Source organism: Phycodurus eques, chromosome 5 (assembly GCF_024500275.1).
Source record: "Phycodurus eques isolate BA_2022a chromosome 5, UOR_Pequ_1.1, whole genome shotgun sequence".
NCBI lineage: Eukaryota > Metazoa > Chordata > Actinopteri > Syngnathiformes > Syngnathidae > Phycodurus > Phycodurus eques.
In genome coordinates this window covers 22301466-22325834 of record NC_084529.1, presented here as the reverse complement: position 1 = coordinate 22325834, position 24369 = coordinate 22301466, and the positions used below count along the sequence as shown (strand labels likewise).

General features: G+C 41.3%; 2 protein-coding genes across 6 annotated transcripts; both read left to right on the top strand.

Annotated features, from left to right (window-relative positions):
* Nucleotides 1–2367: 2367 nt before the first annotated feature.
* ice2 (interactor of little elongator complex ELL subunit 2) lies at nt 2368–14278 on the top strand. 5 transcript variants are annotated; one of them, XM_061678101.1, is made up of 15 exons: nt 2368–2453; nt 4019–4120; nt 5892–6234; nt 6320–6439; nt 6519–6653; nt 6825–6941; nt 7139–7298; nt 7729–7910; nt 8006–8822; nt 9308–9477; nt 9551–9680; nt 11511–11595; nt 11828–11878; nt 13359–13602; nt 14009–14278. In XM_061678101.1, exons 1-15 carry the CDS (start codon nt 2440–2442, stop codon nt 14135–14137), a joined length of 2799 nt encoding a protein of 932 aa, XP_061534085.1. In that variant the 5' UTR covers nt 2368–2439; the 3' UTR covers nt 14138–14278. The 5 variants fall into 5 exon arrangements, with proteins under 5 accessions (XP_061534085.1, XP_061534083.1, XP_061534084.1 ...); XM_061678100.1 differs by lacking the exon at nt 2368–2453 and adding an exon at nt 4312–4586 and having other exon boundaries at nt 4042–4120; XM_061678099.1 differs by lacking the exon at nt 2368–2453 and having other exon boundaries at nt 4035–4586.
* A 187-nt stretch (nt 14279–14465) lies between these two features.
* LOC133402688 (annexin A2-like) lies at nt 14466–24053 on the top strand. Its single transcript, XM_061676690.1, has 13 exons — nt 14466–14554; nt 15059–15116; nt 15202–15295; nt 16801–16895; nt 17031–17144; nt 17312–17402; nt 18356–18435; nt 18515–18574; nt 18914–19007; nt 19104–19199; nt 19287–19345; nt 22396–22518; nt 22601–24053. Exons 2-13 carry the CDS (start codon nt 15069–15071, stop codon nt 22664–22666), a joined length of 1020 nt encoding a protein of 339 aa, XP_061532674.1. The 5' UTR covers nt 14466–14554; nt 15059–15068; the 3' UTR covers nt 22667–24053.
* Nucleotides 24054–24369: the final 316 nt, after the last annotated feature.

Below are 24369 nucleotides of genomic sequence, written 5' to 3'. Positions count from 1 at the left end.
AAGTTGCATCTGGATATTTGACCAGGTGGAGAACCACGAACTTGACATCGCCTGTAAAGTTGATTCTCTTACTCGATTGCTCGCTCTCAGCCTCTGCTGTTCACTCACTATTTTTAATATTATTGATCACGTGTATAAAGGTAGCTTCTGTCTGTATAGGTAAGAGGAAAAAAATGCTACTAAGGCCTACCCGATGAGAATATTTATGTGTTAATCAGCTACACCCTATTGTATTGATAACTCTAGTTTGCTTCCCTCATTTAGGATTAGTTAGTATTAGGGTGTGCTGATTTATTTTGTGTGGTGCTAGGTACGTTTGTGAACAAATAATTGATTACTAAGCCTGGCCACCCTATTAGTTTATTCATTTCACTGCATACAGTATTAATCTTGATATTAGGACTCGATAAATACTAATGATAATGGAAGCGATAGTAATTAAAGTTACCCAGCCAGTACCTGTATCAGTGTGCTCGTCTTGGGATAATAAGGCACTTATTTCCTCCTGACTTAGAGCAAAAGCTAGTATCTGCTAAGTAACAAGCTATTTAAGGATGCTTTATGGAAGAAAAAAAACTATTCTAACTGATGCAGCTGTGTTTTATTTCTATTTGTCTGATTGTAAGTTTTAAATTTAGCAGCAAGGACACTCTGAGGCTGTAGTTTGTCAAGTATTTACCTCTCTTGTGTCTGCATAGATCCTCACATAATGCAAGGAAGTGGTGCTGGGATCAGGCAGTTTGCTTTTGTTTTGTTGCCCATTTGGAAGGAGAACGTGGACACGGAAGGCCATTCGAGGACAATGTTTCCTCTCCACTGTAGCAAATGCGAATATGCTGGCAATAACACACAGTGTGTCACACTGAGTGCCTCTCGGTGTAGCAAAAGCGCATACATGGTTTAGCTTGTCCTTTTTGTGTGTGTGTGTGTGTGGGGGGGGGGGGGGGGGTGGATGGTTACAAACTGTATACTGAAGTGACCATGTGTTTTGTTCAAATCTCACGTTCACAAATTTAGTTGCTCTTTTTTTTATGTGTTAAACATTGTCATGCAGTGTTAAATGATTTCAGTGTACGGACTCATCCCTCTCACCTTTGAGTGACAAATAAATGCTCACACACAAGTTATAGCTTAAAAAAGAAAAAGTAAGTCCGTCCACTTCTTTTGTTTTCTGGGATTTTTAAAAATTAATGCATTGTGCGTTAAGTATTTGGATATCTGTACATCTGGGTTCCTTTCATGTTCTGTGTTCCGTGTCGGTCGTCTAATGAGAAGGATGATTGAAGCAGAGGGGGAGTCTTTCTTTTTCCAAGCAGGAGCAGTGCAAATTGAGGGGAAGCTAAAATCAACGTGCGGTTGTCACCAATTTTTAAGTCACATGTTTGCTACTGATGTTGAATTCGGGGCCAGAACTCTCTTTAGCAGGTAGTCAATTCACAAACGTAGTTTTGCTCCTTCTTGTCTGATGATTCTTAAATATGAAAATGAGTATTTTGATTCATTTTGTAAATACGGCTGTAAAGAAAAATAAGAAATTTAATGTTGTCTTTTAAATACTTTTCATTCTAATATGAATGTTGTTATATTGTACTTAGAAACTGTACCTTTAATATTACCTTTATTAAAAGTGCATTGGACACATCGGTTTTAGATGTGCTTTATGTGCTGTTATCCCATAATAAAATTTACCGCTTGTAATGGGCTTTTCTTTCTTGGCTGTTTTCTTGTCTTGTTGTTCCATTTGTTTTACAAATTGATTTAGGGGGAAAAGTTGCATTTCTATGTTGAAGATGCGACATTTTTACCAGTACTGATTTGTTCTCAGGTTTTGACCAAATAACCCAAAGAAATTACTGACATTTTTTATCTTACAATTGAATCGCATTCATCTTTTTGTTTTATGATATTTTTCTTGCTGCACAGCCACGGAAGAAGTGTATCTCTGTTCATTTATCTATGCCAGCAACATATAGTGACAGGCACAGCAATTACATGTTCCTCCACTAGATAGCAGAAGGTACAATTAACCTGTGTATCCACCTGTTACCATTCATGCAACAGAATAATGGCTTAGTGTTCAACTAAAAAGGCCCAGATGTCACAAAGAGGAAATTATATATTATAATAAATTGAGACAAGAACCTCATTATTTCAGTGCATATACTTTCTGTGACATTTTTGTTTGGGGATGTGCTGTGAGATTTCTCTGATGTAAGAGCTCAGTAAAGTTTGGGAAACACTCCAATACATGAATAAAGTACATATCAATTGGCCACCGAAGAACGGCCAATTTTGTCAGGATCCGAAGGAGGGCAGCACTGTGTAGAGAGTGACAAAAGTTGACATCATTTCTGTAGTAGAAGAAAACCACCCGGCTTGTTTGCTAATCGGCTAACTGGCTCTTCATGTGCTTTTCCGACCTGCCGACCACTGACAGTAATGGACCTGCTGTGGTGAGTAAATATTGAAGTCATTTCGCAGACAGAAAGGAGACAAGTTGTTGTTATGGTTGTCAGCATATTTGAGGTCGAAACGGTGCATGTTAGCGAAGAAGCTCGTAGCTGTACTGTACGCTGTAGTGAATTAATGCAGTACAGTATATATTACAAGTTAATTGGGATGTAAATTTGCTGGCATTGTCGCGTACAGAAAATGAATATACAATAGTGTTTAGTTGGTGGTAAATGTGTAGATTTGACAACAATTAGGAATCGATGACGCTGTTACGTTAGCAAAACGTACATCAAAGATGGGTAGAGTCCCAATAAATTGGAGTAAAATTCCTTTTACTAGCAAGTATGACTCAAGTAAAAAGTACTCCTCCAAATATTTACTTGAGTAAGTAAGTATTCAAAGAAAAAAAAATATTCAAGTACTGGGTTATTGATAGTTGATTTATCAGTTTTTTTAAACAGCGCTTGAATGTCGTTTAGAGAAAAAAAATATTAAATAGGAAAATGGCAATTCAAACATTGCCCAACAATATCACTTAAAAAAATATATATATATTTGAAAAAAAAAATTACATAAACAAAATTCGGTCCCAATAAATTGACTTAAATTAACTTTGTTTGCACATGTGAAACAGCACAATAGATTCACCAGGCAGACTTTATGAATCATATAATATATATATGATTTTATTGTATTGAACTTTCACAGACTGATGTCACCCATTTGGCAGTACACTTTGGAGTAGGAAGACACAGATCTGATTCGCACAATAAACAAAAATGTAAAATAGATTCACCAGGCAAACTTTATTAATCATATAATATATATATATATGATTGTATTATATTGAACTTTCACAGACAGGTTTCACCCATTTGGCAGTACTTCCGAATGTAAGGACTTGGGCTTTGGAGTAGGAAGACACAGATCCGAGTCGCACTATAGACAAAAATGTAAAAATAAAATTGCAACTGGTTGTTGGCGAGATGCGCTTGTGGCATCGTCCTCACCATCCCAGCTCAAGTGGTGCAGTACTCTTTTGCGCACCTCTTTCACTCTGGACCTCTCCTTGTGTGTGGGATGTGGTTATGTGTGTGGTGCGCAACACAAAGTATACATCGGTTGAATTTCCCCTTGAGGGACACCAATGAGTATAATACGAAAAAAAGGAGGGGAAAAAGGATGCTACATTAAAACTACGCTGACAGTTACAATTTATCCAAAAATTACTCGGGTAAATCTTATTGAGTATACCTAGTATCAGTCAGTACATCGGTAAATGAGCATGTCTTCTTGTACCACATGACGATGTATTCTTCAAATTAGGTTACTGCGGAACGAGTAGGATGATGATAGTCGATTTGTAGTTCCTAATATTCATGGCATGTCAACCTCTGCTTGTACAGACTTCAATTACAACAACAACAAAAAACAACTTACAGTGTAAACTAGCTCACATCAGTACTTCATCTGATTGCAATTGTTAATTTAGCATTAACTGAACAGAAATGTATAAAATGTCAACATATAAAATACACTAAGTTGTAATGCAAATTCCTTCAAGGGAGGACCCTCCTGTCCCTGATGCTCCTTTCTTCACCAAAGATGTTTACGATCAATATTCACTTGCACCCAGTACAAGAGAGCTGTGGGCTTCTCTACAAAGGTATGCTAATGAATCAACTAAAGAAGTCAATACTCTACTAATGCATTTCGGTCCAAAAGTATCTTGACAATGTTTTGCCTTTATACTCAGTGAGGGGTAGGGCTGGGCATCGAGAATCGAGAACCGATTGGAACCGGGAGTTACATGCCGGTTCTCCCGGAATCGTTCAAACTTAAAAATTTCGGTTCCAGGTTTCGATGCCTACAGTCCGCCAACCCCAAAGAAGAAAGTGGCGAAAACCAACGTAGAAGAACGGGCACGAAGACGTGGTTCTGCCCAATGGCGGCGTTGAACAAAAGTGTTTTTTAACTTTGTTAAAATAAATGACAAGTCGCCTCAGTGCAACACCTGGAATAAGATTCTATCGTGCAAAGGAGGCTTTCATGATGTGTAGAAGTTTGACACGCTCCCTCCCGCTCCCAGCCTCAGCCTATACCGCGCGGAACTTCAGTCAAAAATCAATTGGGTGAGTGTGAAACAATAAAATACGTCTATGCCAACATTGAGGCAGCTAACAAGTTAAATGGTGGGTTGCAGTCTTGCACTGATGGGTTTTAGTGTTTATTTTATTCTTCAAACCAGCGTAAGAGCTGATGACTGACGCAAAAATAAAATATAACCAATTTTCCCATCCTGAAAAGGAAGTAGAAACAGTCGCATTAGAAGCTTAACATTGAGCTAAAATTTCACCAAAGGTCAAACTAGCAACCTCACAATGAATTGGAACAAATTTCACATAAACGTTTTAGAGAGCATTTGGTTCCATCCATTACTCTTTTTCTTGCCGTCTAGTTTTACTTTTAGTTTTCGGCAGTGTCGTGTGAAGTTACCTTTTGTGCCAAAATGCTGAGTTCTGTTACCCTTCAAAATAAAAGGCCACATGCTTAAAACAGGAAGTCAAGGTAACACTTGCACATATAAACAATTTGACATGATAAAACAGTCACAAATAACTAGTTTAACACTGGTCTGTTGAACTTTTAGGTAAAACATGAATTAATGAATATTGAGTCAATTGGGTTACTAGCACACACATTGCGTTTTAGTTCATAGGTTTGATATTGATACTGGTTATAAAGAACCCTGAGTCAAATGTTGCTTTTAGTCTATGCTGTGGGCTGCTAAGAAAATTTATGTTCATAATTTGGACAACCCTTTTTTAAACCATGCAAATCTTTGTTGACCCAGGCCCCTAAAAGAATCAGAATCCAGAATCGTTTGGAACCAGAATCGAACTGAGGAACAGGAATCGGGACCGGAATCGCTCAAATTTAAACGATTCCCAACCCTAGCGAGAGGCAGTGTACACCCTGGACACCAGTCAATCGCAGGGTGCACATAGACAAACAAGCATTCACACTCACATTTTCGCCTTTGGATAATCAAGTCTTCATTGAGCCTAACATGCACGTTTTTAGAATTAGGGAGGAAGATGGAGTCCACAGAGAAAACCCACACAAGCAGAGGGAGAGTGTGCACACTCCACACAGGAAGTTCTGAGCCTGATTTGAACCCAGTGAACATGTAGTTATTAAATGGCTATAATACTTGAATGCTAATTTTTGAGAAACCTATTCAATGAAATCTGAATGTCTACACTTCAATCAAATTTTTATTGTTTTATTTCCAGTCCGTTGTGGTGCAAAAAATAAATGCGAACAACTCAATCATTGTTCAAATAACTCACTGTACATGTGCTCTTTAAAAAGCTGATTGGTATTCATTAGTGTGGCATGTCAATTGCCCCAATATTTTTTTCTCTCTCCTCAAGCCCTGCAGAGAATGGCAGCACAAAACCAGAGTGTGCTGCTCAGTCTGGACAAAAGTCTACTACCAAAGAGTTTAAAGACAGCAGCAGCATCAGTAAAGATGACTCCTGCTGGGACACCATGGACACTGACACTTCCTTTACAGACAATTTGATGGATGCTCCAGAGTGTAGTAAAAATACTACAAAAGCGTATGTAGGTAAAGGTAAGCAGGTAAAGAAAGAGGCGGATGATGTTTTTCCTCAACCCAGACTGCCCTTCCCGTGCATGTCTAGCCTGTCCATCAAAGAGCAGAGGGTGTATCTTGGCTGTTTGTGTAGTAAGAAACTCAGGGATCCTCCCCAGGTAACGATAAGATCCCTTAACAATAAATTTCATCAGGCTAATCCTTGTTGCATTCATTGATTTAAGGATTATGCTAATACTTCAGCAACTCAAGGCCCGAGTAGACTATGAAGTGATGCAGTTTCAGAGGTACTTGCAAGATGTGGCCAATACATGTGCTGACGACTACAGTTTCATATCGCAGGGAGCCCTGCAATATGCAGAGGTATTTCAGTGACTGAACACAATTTATTATTTTTTTCTTATATCTGTAAGTATTAAATCAAAAATGGTTTTATTCTCAGGATTATTTTAGGGTACGTTTGGAGTGGATTCGAACATTACCTCAGCTCTATCAGATATGCGAGATGACCAGTTTGACTGGCGGAACATTCAACCCGGGACTGTCTCTCACCTTTGAAAAACAGCTCGTTGTCATGGTAATGTATTCTGGCTGAGGCTGTTCCAGCAATTTTTGGACCCATTCTGTATAATATGGTTGTTCTGCTGTGGTTTTAAATTTAACTTGAGTCAGTTGAATTGCAAAACTATTCTTTTTATGTTGGTTAATTTTCTTCATTTCCGTATTTGGACCCTTTTTATCTCCCCAGGGCAGTGTGGATATCACAGGCCCTGTGATTGTGCCTGCTGATGCACAGCTTGCAACGGATTATCAGAGTGTTTCATCAGAAAATCCTCCAGCCAAAAAAGCTAAGGACATGCACGCTGTAAGCAATTGTTATACTTTTTTTTTTTTTTTAATTACTCCGATAAAGTAAGACGCAAAGATTCTTTTTGTGACTGCTGGAGTTGGGATTCATGACCGTGGGTCTTTTGAGACATTATTTTGGCTGTTGCAGTTTTCACAAAGGACAGCAGGCGGTGTCCAAGTTTTCCTCACCGCAGCTCTTGTTTTGCTTGGCAGGCAATCAGCAGTGATGATAATGTTGAGAAGCTGTGTGCACACTACGAGCCACACGTGTGTCTCAAGCGAGAGGCCCTGATCACACTGTTGGACAACCACGGCCCTGACTTTGCTGAGAGATGGGAACTTCCTGTTTGCATTAAAGTGAACCACGGCAAAGGTGCAACAGCAATTGTGATATTTGGTTGAATTTATGGGCCCCACTGCACAGTGGGTCCTTGGTTTATGATACAATTCCATTTCGTAACCCAAAATTCAGAATGTGCTGTAGTCTATGACTACCCTTGACTAATGTACTAATAAAGTCATAATTACAGTTAATATTTTTATGAAAAACAGTGCTTGGCTGTCAAAAAAACCCCAGTAACTACAGTCTTCTTGTGGTGCAAGAAGACACATTTGTACGTTACTTGTTTGGGCAAAATAGTTCATGACAATTCATAACCTTGAAACGTCAGATGACAGGCCTGTTGTAAAAAGAGAAACCCCTGTAATCCAAAAAATAATATTAAAATATTTTTTTATGTAATTTGTCAGAGATTAGATAATAGTGTAATGATGCCTTTGTGATTTATAACTCTTCTCTGCAGGTGTTACTCAGAAGAAAACTGTTTACATAGAGTCACCCCTAATGGACAATGAAATAACCGTGAGGGAAAAGAGTCGCATCTACCACGAGGAGAGTTTAAAGCACTCCATTAAAAAGAATGGAAAAAGAAACGTGTTCCATTTAATGACGGAACTTCCTGTGGACGAGCAGAAACCCTCACTGGTATCTGCCACTTATGCAGCTCACATTTGTTATTACTGTTATTTGTTTTTTTGTTGTTGTTATCAAGTACGCCTCCATATCTATTTGCAAACCAGGAGAGCTCCCAAAGAAACGTGATCTCTCTCAACAATGACTACGTCGACTTTGGGGTGGACCTCACTGACCTGGAGACGTTTGGAGAGGCACCGCTCATGACACCCTCTAAAGTGCGGAAGACACAAAACGAGCAACTTTCATGTCTTCAAAGTGCGAGTTCGCCACTTTCAACGAAGGCGAAACAGCTCAGTGAGCCCCTCGGCCGTAGTTCACAAGAGGAGAAGCTCAGCTCGATGAGGCATTACCTGGCAACAGTACAGATGACGCCGATGGTTGGCATGGAAGCAAATGAGGCAAACACTACAAAGCCAGGATACGAGTCCAATAAAGAAAGTGATCAAGACCTGGCAGTCACAGGGGACTCTGAGGATGAGAGGCTGATCATCGATGACGCTACATCACCATCTCAAGCCAGGACCCCCACGATGCAACCTACGCCTGGACTCACAATGTGCCCCCCCGACCCTGCCGTCAGCCTCGCCTCTCAGTCTGTCATCTCAACATCGCCCTCTCCTAAAAACGGTACAGCACAGAGGCAAGTGTCCAAAAAAGCTAAGGCCCCAGCCGACCAGCTGGGGGAGATCTTGCGCATGCAGACAGCCATGTTCAGCACGGCCAACGACGCAGCCACCAAACGCCCCGCCTCGTCCCAGGAGACCGTCTCACCCACCCGATGTGTCGAACCACCACGCCCCACCCTGCCACTATCCCTTGTGAAACCCTGTGTGACCTCTTACTTGGAGCGAAACCGGTACCAGAGTGGAGAGGCCTCAGCTGCTCCTCCAGTGGTTCACACGAGCTCTCCACAGAAGAAAAGTCAGTGTCAAACTAACGCCCCACTCCACATATTTTTGTCTTCCAACGGCTTACTATGTTTTAGGTCATGCGGGCCTATGGGATTAAAATTATGTTTTCCCGCATGCATGTAGACCAGGGGTGGGCAAAGTATGGTCTGCGGGACACGTGGCACATTCTGTTCTTTGACCCAGCCAACCAAGCATTTACAGTCTCAAAAGTCCAAAAATAATCCTTTATTGATCTCCAGAGGGGAAATTCAACAGTCTTGCAGTATTTGTTGCATTGGATGTAACTTTTTTTCCTAAAATTGGTTTATTATAATGTCTTTTTTAATTCAGATATCAGATAGTACAACTGACCTGTACTTCACAAATATATTGCACTGGATATAAAAAATTTTTTTTAGATTACTGTAACTTTGTGAATCGCTGGCCCAGTATAATAGATTTGGAGTTCATGCTCATCATTGATATTTGACCTGTATTTTTCACCACCCCGTACAGAAATATTGTCTCAGGAGCTACAGGCTGGCGCTGAGGATGAACAAGACTACACGGCCCCAGAGAGAGGCAACCTTCTGTACAAGCTCTACAGTCTCCAAGATGTTCTCATCATAGTGCGCAGCTCAGTCCCTGTAGCTCGAGCCAGGAAAGTAGTTGCAAACGCAAGCCAGGTATGCATGTCACAGTACGAACATCATTTTGATGCGTTTCAGGCTGATATCTCTTTATTGTTCTTTAAACCAGTTTCTGCCAGTGCATGTTTTCCCCAAGCTGGACTACCAGCTGTGTCACGGGGTGGAGTGTCTCAGTAGCAGTGAAGCTTGCCATCTGTGGACGGAGACGGCGCTCCACTCCAGTACAGTTTCCTTCATAGGTATGTAAAAAAAATATATTTTACTTATTTTTCAAATCAAGAGAAGTTTTGATTCAGTGAAATATTCAGCACTGGTTTAATTTTCTATAAAGTTGTAGTTATGTGGCTTTACAGAACCGCCCCCCCCCCAACCGCACACACACACACACACACACACACACTTTGAACGAGGCAAGGCAGGGACCCTCCTACACAAACCAAGAGAATAGTCTTTAGATGACTCACCACCACCTCCCACTGCAGACTGACTCAAGTTTACTCTGTTGCCACAGCCACAGCTTAAAAACGACCTCAGACCTCAAGATACAGGGAAGCCCGTAGCAGTTTAAGTCTTTGTTTTTTTATCATATGGTTTGGATTATGTTTTAAAACTTTTAAAAATGTAATCCAAAGTTTATTTTGCTGGGTCTTCTCCTCACGGTTATCGCGCCTGTTGCAAAAACATGGGTGTTACCATGGAAAACATCTCTGATAACATATTTTTCGAAAAACACTTCATATTCATGCACTCTGCTACTGACGTGTCAGCGTGTTCATTCTAAATCGAAAAAATAAAGGCTTATGTAACTGGCCCAGCTGATACAAGACTTCCCCCTTTATGGCTGATGTATCATCATGTGGTCATCCTCCTATTTGGCTACAGTGGGGGAAATAATTAATAGGTCCCTCACTGAGTTTGTAAATTCACCCACTGATAAAGATATGAGCGGTTTATCATTTTAATGGTAGGTTTATGTTAAACGTGAGAGAGAGAGAATATCTATTAAAAAAAATAATTAAAAATCACGTTTAAAAAAAGATGAAAATGTATTTGCATTTCATTAAGTGAAATAAGTATTTGATCCCCAACCAACAATAAAATAAATTCTGGCTCCCACAGACTAGTCCTCTCACTTTAAGAAAGTACGCCTAGTCTAAACTCGTTAGCTGTATGAAAGACACCTATCTCAACTTGTTACCTGTATAAAGACACCTGTCCACAGAATCAATCAATCAGACACAAACCTCTCCATCATGGGCAAGACCAAGGAACTTTCTAAGGACATCAGGGAGAAGAATGTAGACCTGCACAAGGCTGGAAGGGAGAAATACAAGCTTCAAATGAGTCGTGCATGGGGCTTCTACCATGACGATGACCCAAAGCACACAGCCAAGGAAATTAAAGAGTGGCTAAATGAAGAAGCACATTAAGGTCATGGGGTGGCCTAGCCAGTCTCCAGACCTAAATCCCAGAGAAGATCTGTGGAGGGAGCTGAAACTTCGAGTTGCCAAGCCAGCTCAAGGATTTGGAGAGGATCTGCAAAGAGGTGTGCTCCAGAATTCCTCCCGAGATTTGTACAAACCTGTTGATCAACTACAAGAAACGTCAGACCTCTGTACTGGCCGACAAAGGAGTTCTCCACCTAGTACCAAGTCATAGTTTGATAGAGTGTCAAATGTTTATTTCCCTCAATGAATTGCAAAACAGTTTGAATCTTTTATTTTCTGTGATTTTTTGAGATTTTCCTTTTGATATACTGTTTCTCCCTGTTAAAATACTCCCACCATTAGGGTTTTAGACCATTCATGTCTTTGTCAGTGGGTAAACTTACAAAATCAGTGAGGCATCAAATAAATATTTTCTCCACTGTATTTGTGGTTCTAATTCAGTCTTAAGAGTTTTGCTGAAATGGAAGGTAAGAAAGGAGACTGCAAGTATTTCTCCCCACGCTGTCAAGCAAATCATCAGACATTTCAGTCCTTTCTCAGCACTGGCTATGTTGTTGATGGAGGAAAGCTCTTGTTGTCTGCACTCATTAGCTTCCTCTCTGTCCCTTTCCTTCTGTGTAGCTCACATCAATCCACACACTTCTAAAGTAGCGCTGCTCAGAAGGCTGCCTGACTCGTGGAGAGACAACATCTCCTGTGGGTTCAAGTGAGTTGTCGGATTTGCAAGATGATTCAGATGAATCTAATCACCCTCCTCGTGTGATGATTCCACTTGCGATTTAAAGATAAGACTTGTAAAGCAAGCAGCGAATCAGGAGAAGCACAACTGCCAAGTTTTCATCACTCTCACAGCCTTTGGTTTTGTTAACTTAGAGTGTTGAAATTGACTAGCGTATGTCCAAATCAACACAGTGACACATGGTTATTTTTGTTCACAGGCCAGCGAAGTCACTAAATATTCTGCACCACCTTCTGAAAAAGCTGACTAAGTAAGTTGCTAACAGTGTGAGACATTGGAGAGACAACAAACTCTTCCAATTGTTAGTGCTTATCCCCCACTGTATCTCATTTCTTTGCCTTTTCAGTCATTGTAATGTTTTTTTCATTGATTGCTTCAGGTATCAGTGAACTCTCAAATGACATAAAAATAAAAAAACGCCAGTAAACAGACTACAAGGACAGTAAATAGGAAGATAAGATGAAATTTGCATCAAGTGGGAAGCTGATAGTCGACTAGTTTGACCATTCAGCACAATTGCCTTGGCTATCTTGACATTGATGTTGTTGTAAGCGCTAGCTAGCTGGCTCTCTGGTTCACTAATATTATCGACCACTAAATAGTCAATTAGGTGTCACTGTGGCAATGACAGAGATACAATTCTCATCACAAGCCAGTGTTCATTCTTAGCCATCATACAAACTTGTAAAGAAAAATTAACCACTGTATTCTGAAATAAAACCCATCTCACCATTTGAAGAGGGCGGACAGACTAATAACGGAAAGTGAACATGAGCCGCTTGTTGGCTAGCTTCTCTGGTCTGGTTGTTATCAGGGCCATTATGCTTTCAGCACAATGCTATTTACTGTTTGGTAAAACACATTTCCATCCATCCATTTTCTGAGCCGCTTCTCCTCACTAGGGTCGCGGGCGTGCTGGAGCCTATCCCAGCTGTCATCGGGCAGGAGGCGGGGTACACCCTGAACTGGTTGCCAGCCAATCGCAGGCGTCAGCCTCACAGTTCTGAGGACCCGGGTTCAATCCCCGGCCCCGCCCGTGTGGAGTTTGCATGTTCTCCCCGTGCCTGCGTGGGTTTTCTCCGGGCACTTCGGTTTCCTCCCACATCCCAAAAGCATGCCTTAATTGGAGACTCTAAATTGCCCGTATGTGTGACTGTGAGTGCGAATGGTTGTTTGTTTGTATGTGCCCTGCGATTGGCTGGCAACCAGTTCAGGGTGTACCCTGCCACCTGCCCGATGACAGCTGGGATAGGCTCCAGCACGCCCGCGACCCTAGTGAGGAGAAGTGGCTCAGAAAATGGATGGATGGACAATATTATGACGCCTGCATGCTAATAGTTTGAATTATTATGTTTTGTTTGATTTTTGAGGCATATTTCTGCAGAAGACTGGTTGCTCTCAAAACTGTACCCATTTTGGGCCATTTGACATTGGAGGGTTCACTGTCTATTACTACCATATATGGACGAGAGCATATGCGGTAAATGTTGGGCTTGTGCTTTGGTAGGTCAGCAGGTGAGTTGTTCATATGTTTTAAATTGATGGAACTTTAGTTCAGTCAGGCTCAGGCTTGGAACTGTGACACTCGTCCGCTTACGTGTTTGTGTCGGAATTGCAGAACTCCTGTCTAACAGTAGACATGCCACATTCTACTTTTCACATTCCAGTCACCGGACAAAGTCTCAGTGAATGCGCTGACACGCCCTCAGTGATGCAATGTGTGTTTGTAGGATGGAAGAAGGACAATACCTGATCACACACAAACCAGGGGAGCCTTTTGTGACTTTGTTAAAAGCAACGGATGGGAAAGCATCTCGAACGGTCTACGACTTGCACGAAGTCCACAGCGGTCTCCCCAAGACCCCCGCCTCTGGCCTCGTGCCCTGGATACCCGTGGATCCCACTGTTGTTCTGCACTTCCACAAGAAGCACGGCCGTGTGCCCTGCACCTTCCCACCGCAATCTGCGTCACAGGTGAAAAATACAATCGCACACACTGTCAATACATGTAAGCACACACGAATCCCTTAAAAGACAAGACTTACCAAATGCGTCTCCTGGTGAGCTTTGCACACGTTCTTCTGAGACTGCCTGAACCAGTGCCAGTGCTGCATGCCTGTAAGTGCAAAACGAACAAGCAGGACAATAGAGAGCATTGCAGTCTGAACTACTCGGCTCAGCACAGTTTACTGTAGTCACTTCGGTGACATTCATTACTTCCCTGACTAAAAGTCCACACACACGGCAAACAGTGAAAATCATAAATTTGCACGTTATGTCGTGCTTGATTTGGCACTCATTAGATTTTGCCAGTGCAGTTTGAATCATGAAAGCAAAGATCCTGTAAGTATTTGTCATGATGTACTCTTGTTTCTTGCAGCAAGCTACAGTAGATGGAAGTGCAGCGGGGCTGCCCAAGCCAGGGGGGAAGAAGAAGAAAAAGAAAAACAACAACCGCTCAGCGAATCGTAACAAATATATTCAAAAACTCATTCAGCATTCAGTTTAAAATCACACAGCACATTATCTGCGAGGTACAGTGTGATGAAACACTCAGACAGGTAAACTAGACATGTTTTTCTAATGCATTTTCTTATTTTTGTATAATTTCTCAGTTGTAATTTTATAAAGAATTGGAAGAGCAATAAAGTTGGAAGCATTCAAATGGATGTGTGGTTGCCTGATTCGATCACTATGTGAGAGAAAACATTACTTAACAAAGATTAGTAGCCCCACTCTGTCAAGATCAACATTGCAGTGGCTGCTTGTTCAACTGGGTGGAGTCAGGAATGGGTGGGAAGAGGAGGAGGGGGTGGTGAAAGGGGAAGTCCTCTCCGTGTCAGAGTCGCAGTGGCGTTAAATCTCCACGCCCTTAACTCCAACACATCAACACGACTTCTGTGTTGTGCCAACTTCTACGAATTAGGTAAGTTTCAGTTTTGTTCGACATACAACTGTGGAGAAGAAAACTAGCTTTGTTGTAAAATAATGTTATAAGACCTTGGAGGGGAGAGAAAAAAAAAAAAAGCTGATTCATTGACTAGCATGAACTGTTTGAGCAAATGTGTTGTATATGTTGTTACTTGCGTGTAGTTCTCAGTGTTTAAGAACAATTCACTGATCTCACATTGCCTCCACATGTGTGTCCTGTGTGTGAATTCATACTGCATTCCATGGCGTGTCCACTGGATGTGTGTCAATGATTAGCAAATTGCCTCTAAATTATAATAATTACCTTGACTGAGAACCAATGAAAAACACACAGGAGCCTGAGGGGTGCATAATGTGTCTTTAATCCATCCATTTTAGGATAGCAGAGTGTGCTGTAGAAGAATTTGATTACATGAATAGACTAAACAAAGGTGTCCCACTCTACCTCAGTGATGGGATTATACTGATACATGATCACATGATGTGTGACTTTTTGCAGGAAAGTGAAAATGGCAATGGTGGCTGAATTCCTGGGGCAACTGTCCCTCAAAGCCGAGGTAAAATCAAACAGTTTTACTTACTTACGCCTTTTACATGTCCTCCTTTATCTTATTGACCGACTTGTCTTATTTCATCACACAGTCCCATGAGACAAAATACCCAACTGTTGTTCCTGCTTCGGACTTTGACCCCGAAAAGGATGCTGCGAGGATAGAGACCGCTATCAAAACTAAAGGCAAGATGCACTCTGTACAATCCTATTGAATAAATGTAGCTGAAGTTTTTCTGGATAGACTGGTGAGTTTCTGAATAGACTGGTGATTTGTGAGTCAGCATCCTGGCTTGGGTGGAAGGAAAAAAAAAAGAAAAAAAAACGTTTTGGGAAGTGGTCCAAGTTTGCAACGTCAGTGCCGCCAGAGCGCTGTCCAAAACACTCATTGGAAGCGCCTGGTAACAGTGAACAAGCCCTCAACTTTGCTAGAATGACACTGTACTTTTTCATTAGTTTCTTTAAAAGTGAATATTGGTGAGTATTTGCATTCGTTTTATTATACCGTACATTCACTAAAACAATTGAGCATTTGTTTCCACTCACACATACCCGCATTTAAAAGCACTTTCCTTTCTCAAATACCCTCTGTTTCATGACCTGGAATAGTTGACAGCTTGGCTTACTTAAGATAAAAGTTTTTGACTTTGCCTAAATTTAGGCTCAAAGGTAGATAGTGGTTAGCATGGTGACAGTCAGTTGCCATTCAGATAATCAAAAAATCCCCCATTTCAGACACATATATATGTTTAATAAAACACCACGGTAATAATCGACCGATACCCAACATAAGATATATTTTATATATCTGCTACTTTCTGAATGAAACTATAAACTTTGAAAATTGAGATATAAACTATATGTACAGCATGTAAGTTACTAAGCATTAAAGCTTACCTTCAACCAAGTGTTCAGAACAAATCTATATGGATAGATGGACTGGGTAGTGACATCAGCTCTGCCGATTCATGAATGCCACTATCTTCTTCTTGTCAAATACTTAGTTTGCTCGCCCTGATTCCAAAATGGTGCCGGTAAACAGTGAAATGAGACTTTGTCCGTCCCACTTGTAATGTTGCAGCCAAACACCAGATAGTAATTCACAAATTCCTTATGTTGGCTGTCAATAAGCACTGGAACAAAACAATGCGTTTACCTCCAACATGGCGGCCTCTTGTGTGTCCATAGGTGTGTCATTGGAAAACTATCTGTTGCGCTGGTCCTCATTAGGGAGCTTAATCCAGCTGACTTTGGGCGAATGGCGGCGTACACCCTGGACTGGTCGGCAGCCAATCGCAGGACACAAACAAACAACCATTCACATTCACTCCTTAACAATTTAGTCTTCATGGAACCTAACATGCATGTTTTTGCCATGTGGGAGGAAGCAGGAGTATATACAGAAAACCCACGCAAGCACGGGGACAACATGCACCAGCCACACAGGAAGGCTGGTTTTGAGATTAGAACCCCCAACCTCAGAACTGCGCGGCCGACCTGCCAACCACTCAGTCCACACACTTCTCAATAAGATGCAGTGCTGTTTTTATAGTACTGCATGTACTACAACCACAATAACCTTAAATCAGTACCTCACTGACCGTGTCAATCCAAATGTAGCTTTATTAACTTTATTAATTTTTGATAGAGCTCGTTTTGTATCTCGTTAAAGTGCCTTTACTGGTCCTCAGGTGTGGACGAACAGACCATCATTGATGTCCTAACAAAGCGGGCGTACTCTCAGAGGAGAGAAATTGCATTTGCTTATGAAAGGAGAGCAAAAAAGGTGAAGGCTGTTTATTGTTCATATTTGGAGTTTAAATAAACGTTTAACTTAAGGTGAATAAAACCAGTGTGACGGAAACATGATATTGTGCAGGATCACTTAAGGTGACCATAATATGATGCCACTGTCTTTTAGGACATGATCACAGCTCTGAAGGGGGCACTGTCGGGCTCCGTGGAATGTGTCATCCTTGGTCTGATGAAGAGCACGTCCCAGTATGATGCCTCAGAGATCAGAGGATCCATCAAGGTACACAACAGGACACAATATTGCATTACACTGTTCAGCGTGCCGGCAGGCGCATTTCCAGAGCGGCACTTCCCTCTTGCGGGCAAACGACAGAATGCGCCTTATTTCACATGTCGGATGTCTTGTAACTTTGAAGAGTTCAAACGAGACGTGGGTGTGTCTTTCAGGGACTCGGCACTGATGAAGAAACACTCATTGAGATTCTGTGCTCACGCAGCAACTCTGAGCTGCAGGAGATCAAGCAGGTCTACAAGGAGTGTGAGTAATAATCATTATGAATGGCCCTTCGCACCCGCTTTTTTCATGGCGAATCCTCCAAATGATCATCAAACTTTCACGCCATGCCCTACCCACATTAGATTGCATTGTCAAAACCATCACAATTTAGCATCGTCCATCTGTGTTAGGATACCTGGTTCAGGGTTTCGGGGGAATTCCCTTGTAAGAGTTCAAAGTTCACCCAAAGATACCTACTTTAAAAGAAATTTGCAGACTCTGTTCAGTTGCTGCTCGAGACTCTTCCCTTCATCTTGTTAAAATGGACATGCCCATACAATCTCGTGTCACTCGGTGAACCTGGTGTCCGGGCCTGACTTTTTTTCGAACTTTTCAGAGGTCACTATTAAATGGTTAATGCATAATTAGATTTTCGGATAAAAATGCACCAGAATTGAATGTGTATGAAACTTTCCAACTTTTTGTACAAACCATCATGTCATCAACCCTCAGTTATGCGAGTTATCGCAACATACACAGGGAGTCCGCTAAGCTGTTTTCCGGGTTTGGTCACATGACATTCCGCTTATAGCTGACGCAACGCGAGGGGGCAGTTGTGATGTTAATTTCGGTCGACAGCAGAGGGGCATATTGCCCGACATGGCGGCTTCCTGAGATGGGTGAAAATTGATTAATTCATATTTTAATCTTATTCCACAAACACAATTATTAATCAGAATATTGTGCTCGAGGGGGCGCATATGACGTATTGGCTTTAGTTCCTCTTTAAGGCTTCATAGCCCAGCCCTTTTTTTTTTATATATTTTTTAATTGTGGAAAATAAGAACTAAAGACTTCTCCTCAAATAAAGGCCGCCTGTTACTTTCTGCAGCGGGATAAATAAATGTAGCGGCCACTATACAGTGTATAGCAATTATAATGTGTGTTTCTGCAACATCGCCATTGCTACATCTAAAATGGAAAACTTTCCACAGTGTTCAAGAAAGACCTGGATAAAGACGTAGCAGATGACACTTCGGGAAACTTTGCAAAGCTGCTGCTCGCTCTGGTGCAGGTGCGCTCAGACACTCACACCAACGACTTTGTTTATGTTCATAATTTTGAGTCTGAATACAAACTTTCATTCTGCGCAGGCCAAGCGAGACGAGCCGTCCTCTGTGGTGGACTATGAAAAGATTGATGAAGACGCCAGAGTAAGTTCTGTCCACACTTTGTTTCACTAACAGATTAATATTTACAGCATCGTCACATTTAAAAGTTGTAATTTTTAAATTATAGTTGTAATAAAACATGCACCGGTCCTTTTAGGCACTCCTAATAAAAATCCCTTGATTGCTATTTGCTTGGTATTTAACATCAGAGGGACTTAAGAGGACCATAATTAAAATAAATGCCACTTCCAAATGACTTTGCAAAGGGACGCGGAGTCATTTGGGCTCCTGATCCTTTTTCTACCATCAATTATCTCAAACACACCAGACTTGGATGATAAAACTTCGCTAATTTACTGGCGTCTTGTTGATTCAACGCAGAAACTCTACGACGCTGGTGTGAAGACCAAAGGAACGGACGTGGCAACGTGGATCTCTATCATGACGGAGAGGAGTGTCCCCCACCTGCAAAGAGGTTCAGCGCACGTCATTGTTGTGTATCGAATGCAGGTTGTTGTTGTTTTTAAAGCGGAACAAAAAGCAGCTCATGAAGCGCTCGTGTCCTTGGTAGTGTTTCAGAGGTACAAGAGTTACAGCCCCTACGACATGCAGGAGAGCATCATGAAGGAAGTGAAAAGAGACTTGCAGAAGTCCTTCCTGGTTCTAGGTACTTAAGATTTAAATATAGTACATGACTTCCAGTATTACTTGTATGGTGATTTATTTTTGACTTTTTTTTCTTTTCTTTTTCTAGTACAAAGCTTTGAAAACAAACAGCTGTACTTTGCCAACAGACTGCATGACGCTATGAAGGTAAAAGGATACACTAATAATAATTAAATAAAATTCTCACTAGAGGTGTGCACCTATGGGGAAATCAACAAGCAGTTTGTTACTATAGAACTATCAGTTACAGTACATGGATATTTTCAGTTTATCATGAGGATGATGGGTTTGTATGGAGCATTCATTTTTCATTATTCAGTTTGGGCTTCGAACTTGATTCTTATCAGAATATTAGGTCCTATGTAAACCAGGCTATATTATTATGTTATAGTTAGACTTTACGCCGATCTGATCGGTGTTATCGGTATTGGCCGATAATTAACATTTTTTGCTTGATTGGCTGATCGGCTTTCATGTCATAATTCGCCGATGCGATCAATGACGTCATCGATCGGCGCCGCACAAGACATTTAACTACGCGTCTTTGTCGCTGAATCCAAAAGCTAGTTTATTTTTAGCCTTGTCCCGTGTCTTGTTGCGCAGTACTGTAACTATCTGACGGCCAATAAAGTTTTTTTCAATCTTGTGGGTGAAAAAACACGTCGTCGGTGCGGAACTATTTTGCGGTGTCTCATACAAACACCACGGAGGTTATTTGCAGTCTGTGCACAACTGAAGTACGTCGTGGGGAACGTCCTCTAAATGCTTCAACACAACAAATTTGAGCGAGCACCTGAAGAATGTACACAAGGAGCATGCTGCGTTCAAGCAACAAAGCGGGCAGGGGGAAAGGGGGGGGAGTCAAACGCACTCGAACAATGGACAAAACCCATCCATATACCTGGGACAGTGAGAAAGTTAGAGTAACCCATTATCATATCACCATCATTAACAGTGTTTATTAAAGTAATTTAATTGCAATAAAGTAATTGAATTACAGCAAGTTATTACCCGCCAGCACGATGAGCGACTGGTTAGCACATCTGCCTCACAGTTCTGGGGACCGGGGTTCAAATCCCGGCCCCGCCTGTGTGGAGTTTGCATGTTCTCCCTGTGCCTGGGTGGGTTTTCTCCAGGCACACCCGTTTACTCCCACATCCCAAAAACATGTAGGGTAGGTTAATTGAAGACTCTAAATTGCCCGTAGGTGTGAATGTGAGCGCAAATAGTTGTTTGTTTACATGTGCCCTGCGATTGGCTGGCGACCAGTTCAGGGTGTACCCCGCCTCCCGCCCGAAGATGGCTAGGATAGGCTCCAGCAGCCCGTGACCCTAGTGAGGAGAAGCGGTAAAGAAAATGGATGGATATCACCCATTATTTCAGTCATGTAATGTTGATTTGTTGATTTTTTAATGTTGATTTCTTATGTCATTGGCCAATCCTTGAATGTCCCCTAGAGGTCATTGGTGTTTTAACTTTTGTCTAAAACGCTCGAGAATAATTTGAGCTGGGACGGCTCCAGCACGCCTACAGGAACAAGGATAAGCTGTACAGAAAATGGATGGATGGATACAGTATACAGTACACAAGTATATACAATAAATGAACAAGTCATGTAAATAGTCACATTGCTCCAACTTGTGATCGGTTATCGTTTCTTTTTAAACTTGCTGATCGGTGATCGGCCCCAAAAATCCTGATCGTGTAAAGCCTAGTCATATTCATCCATCCATTTTCTGAGCCGCTTCTCCTCACTAGGGTCGCGGGCGTGCTGGAGCCTATCCCAGCTGTCATCGGGCAGGAGGCGGGGTACACCCTGAACTGGTTGCCAGCCAATCGCAGGGCACATAGAAACAAACAACCATTCGCACTCACAGTCATGCCTACGGCAATTTAGAGTCTCCAATGAATGCATGTTTTTGGGATGTGGGAGGAAACCGGAGTGCCCGGAGAAAACCCACGCAGGCACGGGGAGAACATGCAAACTCCACACAGGCGGGGCCGGGGATTGAACCCGGGTCCTCAGAACTGTGAGGCTGACGCTCTAACCAGTCGGCCACCGTGCCCCTAGTCATATTATTATATTGAAATACTTATAAAAAATAATTTATTTTGTTTGTTTATTGGGCAGCTTGGTGGGTTAGTGGTTGTAGGTTCTGAATCTCAGCTCCGGCCTTCTTATGTGGAGTGTGTATGTTCTCCCCTTGCTTATGTGGGTTTTCTTCAGGTGCTCCAGCCGCCCCCTACATTAAAAAAAAAAATGCATGTTAGGTTCATTAAAGACTTTAAAAATGTCCATAGGTGTGAATGTGAGTGGGAATGATTTAGTTCATCCCACATATATTTGATGGGGTTGAGGTCAGGGCTCTCGAGTATTCTACATCAAACGTGTTCAACCTTACTGAAAAAGAACCTTGCCTAATGGGTCCCCAAAAATTAGAAGCATTCACTTGATTGATTAAAGGGAGTGTTTAACTACTAAATAACGAAGGCAGTAAAGCTATCTTAAACGGGGTGCACACATTCCACTTTTTAACATCATTCTTGTAGTATGAGACCCCACATATGAAAAATACACGTGTTTTCTTACTGCTCTTAGCGTGTGTGTGGTATACTCCAGATGACGAACTGCACGTTGTCTGTCGTAGTACCAAAACTGACCTGTGAGAGGCAGCATGGATCCACAGGGCATCCGGACCTAGGCTAAACATCCATCCATTTTCTTTACCCCTTTATTACATTATCTCTCATTTTTATTTTACATTCACACCGATGGATAACTATTTTATTATTATTACTATTGTTTTTGTTGTGAGACACATTCTAGAAATAAACAACACAAGCTTTTCTATTTATGTCCGACAACAGTGGCAGCTTCAGGTTGCTTCCTAATTTGGCCATTATTCCGTTTCATGTCATTACCAAGGTGTCCGTGGATTGACGCACATATAAGGATTTGTGAATGTAAATATTCAACTGGTTTAACATCTACAATTGTCTACCCTGACCATTTACTGAGCAAATTATTGTTAACACAGCCCACGGATAATCTATTAGGGACGTAATCTCCTTTTGCTGACTTTGATCAGAAGGCTGATTTGATCAATTCAACCTAATTTATCGGTATGCGTGTACCCCGCTTTAGAGTAGAACAAGTACAACTCCAGAAAGTGCTGACATATTGTCGCTGTGTTTAGAATAAAGGAGCCAAGGAGAAGGTGGTGACTAGGATCATTGTGTCGCGCTGTGAAGTGGACCTGAAGAAGATCTGCTCGGAATACAAAGCCCACCATGGCCAGTCTCTTCAAAAGACCATCATGGTGAGTCTACTAATGTATGGCCTCTTATGTTGCTATACAAGCAGCTGGATTTGATTGTGCTCTGTTTGTGCTCCCTGTGCAGGAACACACCAAGGGAGACTACCAAAAGGTTCTGCTGGGCCTTTGTGGACCAGAGGAGATAAATTAATTAATTCATTCGACAAATGAAGATAACTGGACCTAGAATGCTAAAGCAGATTTTTTATTATTATTATTATTTTTTTTTTTTGCTATATGAAGTATATTGATATCGATTATTGAAGCAAACTAGCAATAAAGCAGCACACACTATTATAAAAGCTTTTTCCTATCTGTAGTTACTGCTTGCATCCCATAGAGAGCGTTATAGTAGCGTTAAAAACAGGGCGACATTTTTAGTTGAGGCCTCGCTCAGATGATACACTCGCTGATGAAATGCACGTTGACATTTGTTTCTGTTTGTATATTGTAATGAAACCACAGATTATACATGACATTTGCGTTCATGCCCAAAACATATAAAAAGCGGTGAACGTAAACTGTAAAGATTTTATTGAATATTGCACAAGAACAATTTGCAACTTTTGAAGAATTAAATTGATAATTAGGATTATAGCAAACACGTTTTTGGACTAGCATGGTACAAGAATAGGCACCAATATCTTCCTCTTTTTTCCACGATGAGAATCTATGAATATGATTTAATCATTAGTGTGTTTTTCCGTGTTTGTTTGGTGCTAATATTTTAATTAAAAATGTTAATTTTACCTCCAGCAAAGACGATTTGCATAGCACTAAACAAGCGTATATACAGTGTTTCTGCTGTTTAGTTTGGGGTCTCTCAGGATGGAATAAGCAGCACAGTGTTGTCAAGGCATTTCTACTGAAGTATAAGGAAAAACAACATCCCCAAAAGGCAACATGACTTCTGCTGAACACAGCAATGAGGAAGCTAATGAAAATAAGTCCTGAAGATCAAACACAGTCGTTTATATTTTATTTTAAGAGATTAAATAAGGTTTCCGTCAAACTGTTTTTCCTAGTTGAGCTTCCGACAAAAAAATGGACTTAAAATTTTAACAAGACCTCAGATTTATGGTCATTTTGTAATAATACTGATGAGAACATTATCCCTTTGTGACACTTTATGTTTATAGGCAATAGAAAAATAAAATATAGCATAAAGTAAGCTAAAACACTATTTTGCGGGGAGGGGGAATTTATGCGCCAATATGCTTGACAGATTAATCACTCCATCATAAAGAGGAAAGTACCGCCATATTTCCTCCTTTTTTTTATATGGATGTACAACATGCTGTTCTGCTCAAGGCCGGCCCATGGGGACCGGCGGCGGACCCGAGGGGAAGTCTCTTCTCAATTGAAACCGTGCAATTTACTGTCCCAAACGCTGACACTTCATCATTCAGAGGACTTTAACCCCATGAATGTCAAACAGCGAGCATGCTGGGAAGGCGCCGGCACGTATCCGCATTACCATAACCACAGCTTAGTATCACCCCCCCCCCCCCAAAAAAAAGGGAAGAATCATAAACACAGACATTTCCAAGTAGAAGGTGACAACGATGTCTTTTTTTTTTTTTTTTTTTTTAATATAAATGTGGTGGCACGCCCACCACGACTTATTTTCATGCCAGCAGGAACAGGAAGTCAAAGGAACCCCAGTGTTTCCCAACCTTTTTTGAGCCGAGGAGCATATTTTACACTAGAACGAGCTCACATCGCGGCGCTTATCGTCACATTAGCTGTAAAAAAAAAAAAAAAGTTTTAATTTTAAAACTTTTTGCTTCAATTCAAAGGAAATTGTGCTGCTCCTTCTAGTGTGCATGCCATGGCGCCTCGAGACAATATAAT

What these genes read in the sequence shown, in the direction of transcription:
- LOC133402688 (XM_061676690.1), top strand. Translation starts at nt 15,069, where the DNA reads ATGGCAATGGTGGCTGAATTCCTGGGGCAACTGTCCCTCAAAGCCGAG. An exon ending in ATGAAAGGAGAGCAAAAAAG is followed by an intron (nt 16,896 to 17,030) that starts GTGAAGGCTGTT and finishes ACTGTCTTTTAG; the next exon opens with GACATGATCACAGCTCTGAA. An exon ending in TGTCCCCCACCTGCAAAGAG is followed by an intron (nt 19,008 to 19,103) that starts GTTCAGCGCACG and finishes TGTCCTTGGTAG; the next exon opens with TGTTTCAGAGGTACAAGAGT.
- ice2 (XM_061678099.1), top strand. Translation starts at nt 4,444, where the DNA reads ATGACAAGTCGCCTCAGTGCAACACCTGGAATAAGATTCTATCGTGCA. An exon ending in AAAAACAGCTCGTTGTCATG is followed by an intron (nt 6,654 to 6,824) that starts GTAATGTATTCT and finishes TTATCTCCCCAG; the next exon opens with GGCAGTGTGGATATCACAGG. An exon ending in CAGTACAGTTTCCTTCATAG is followed by an intron (nt 9,681 to 11,510) that starts GTATGTAAAAAA and finishes CCTTCTGTGTAG; the next exon opens with CTCACATCAATCCACACACT.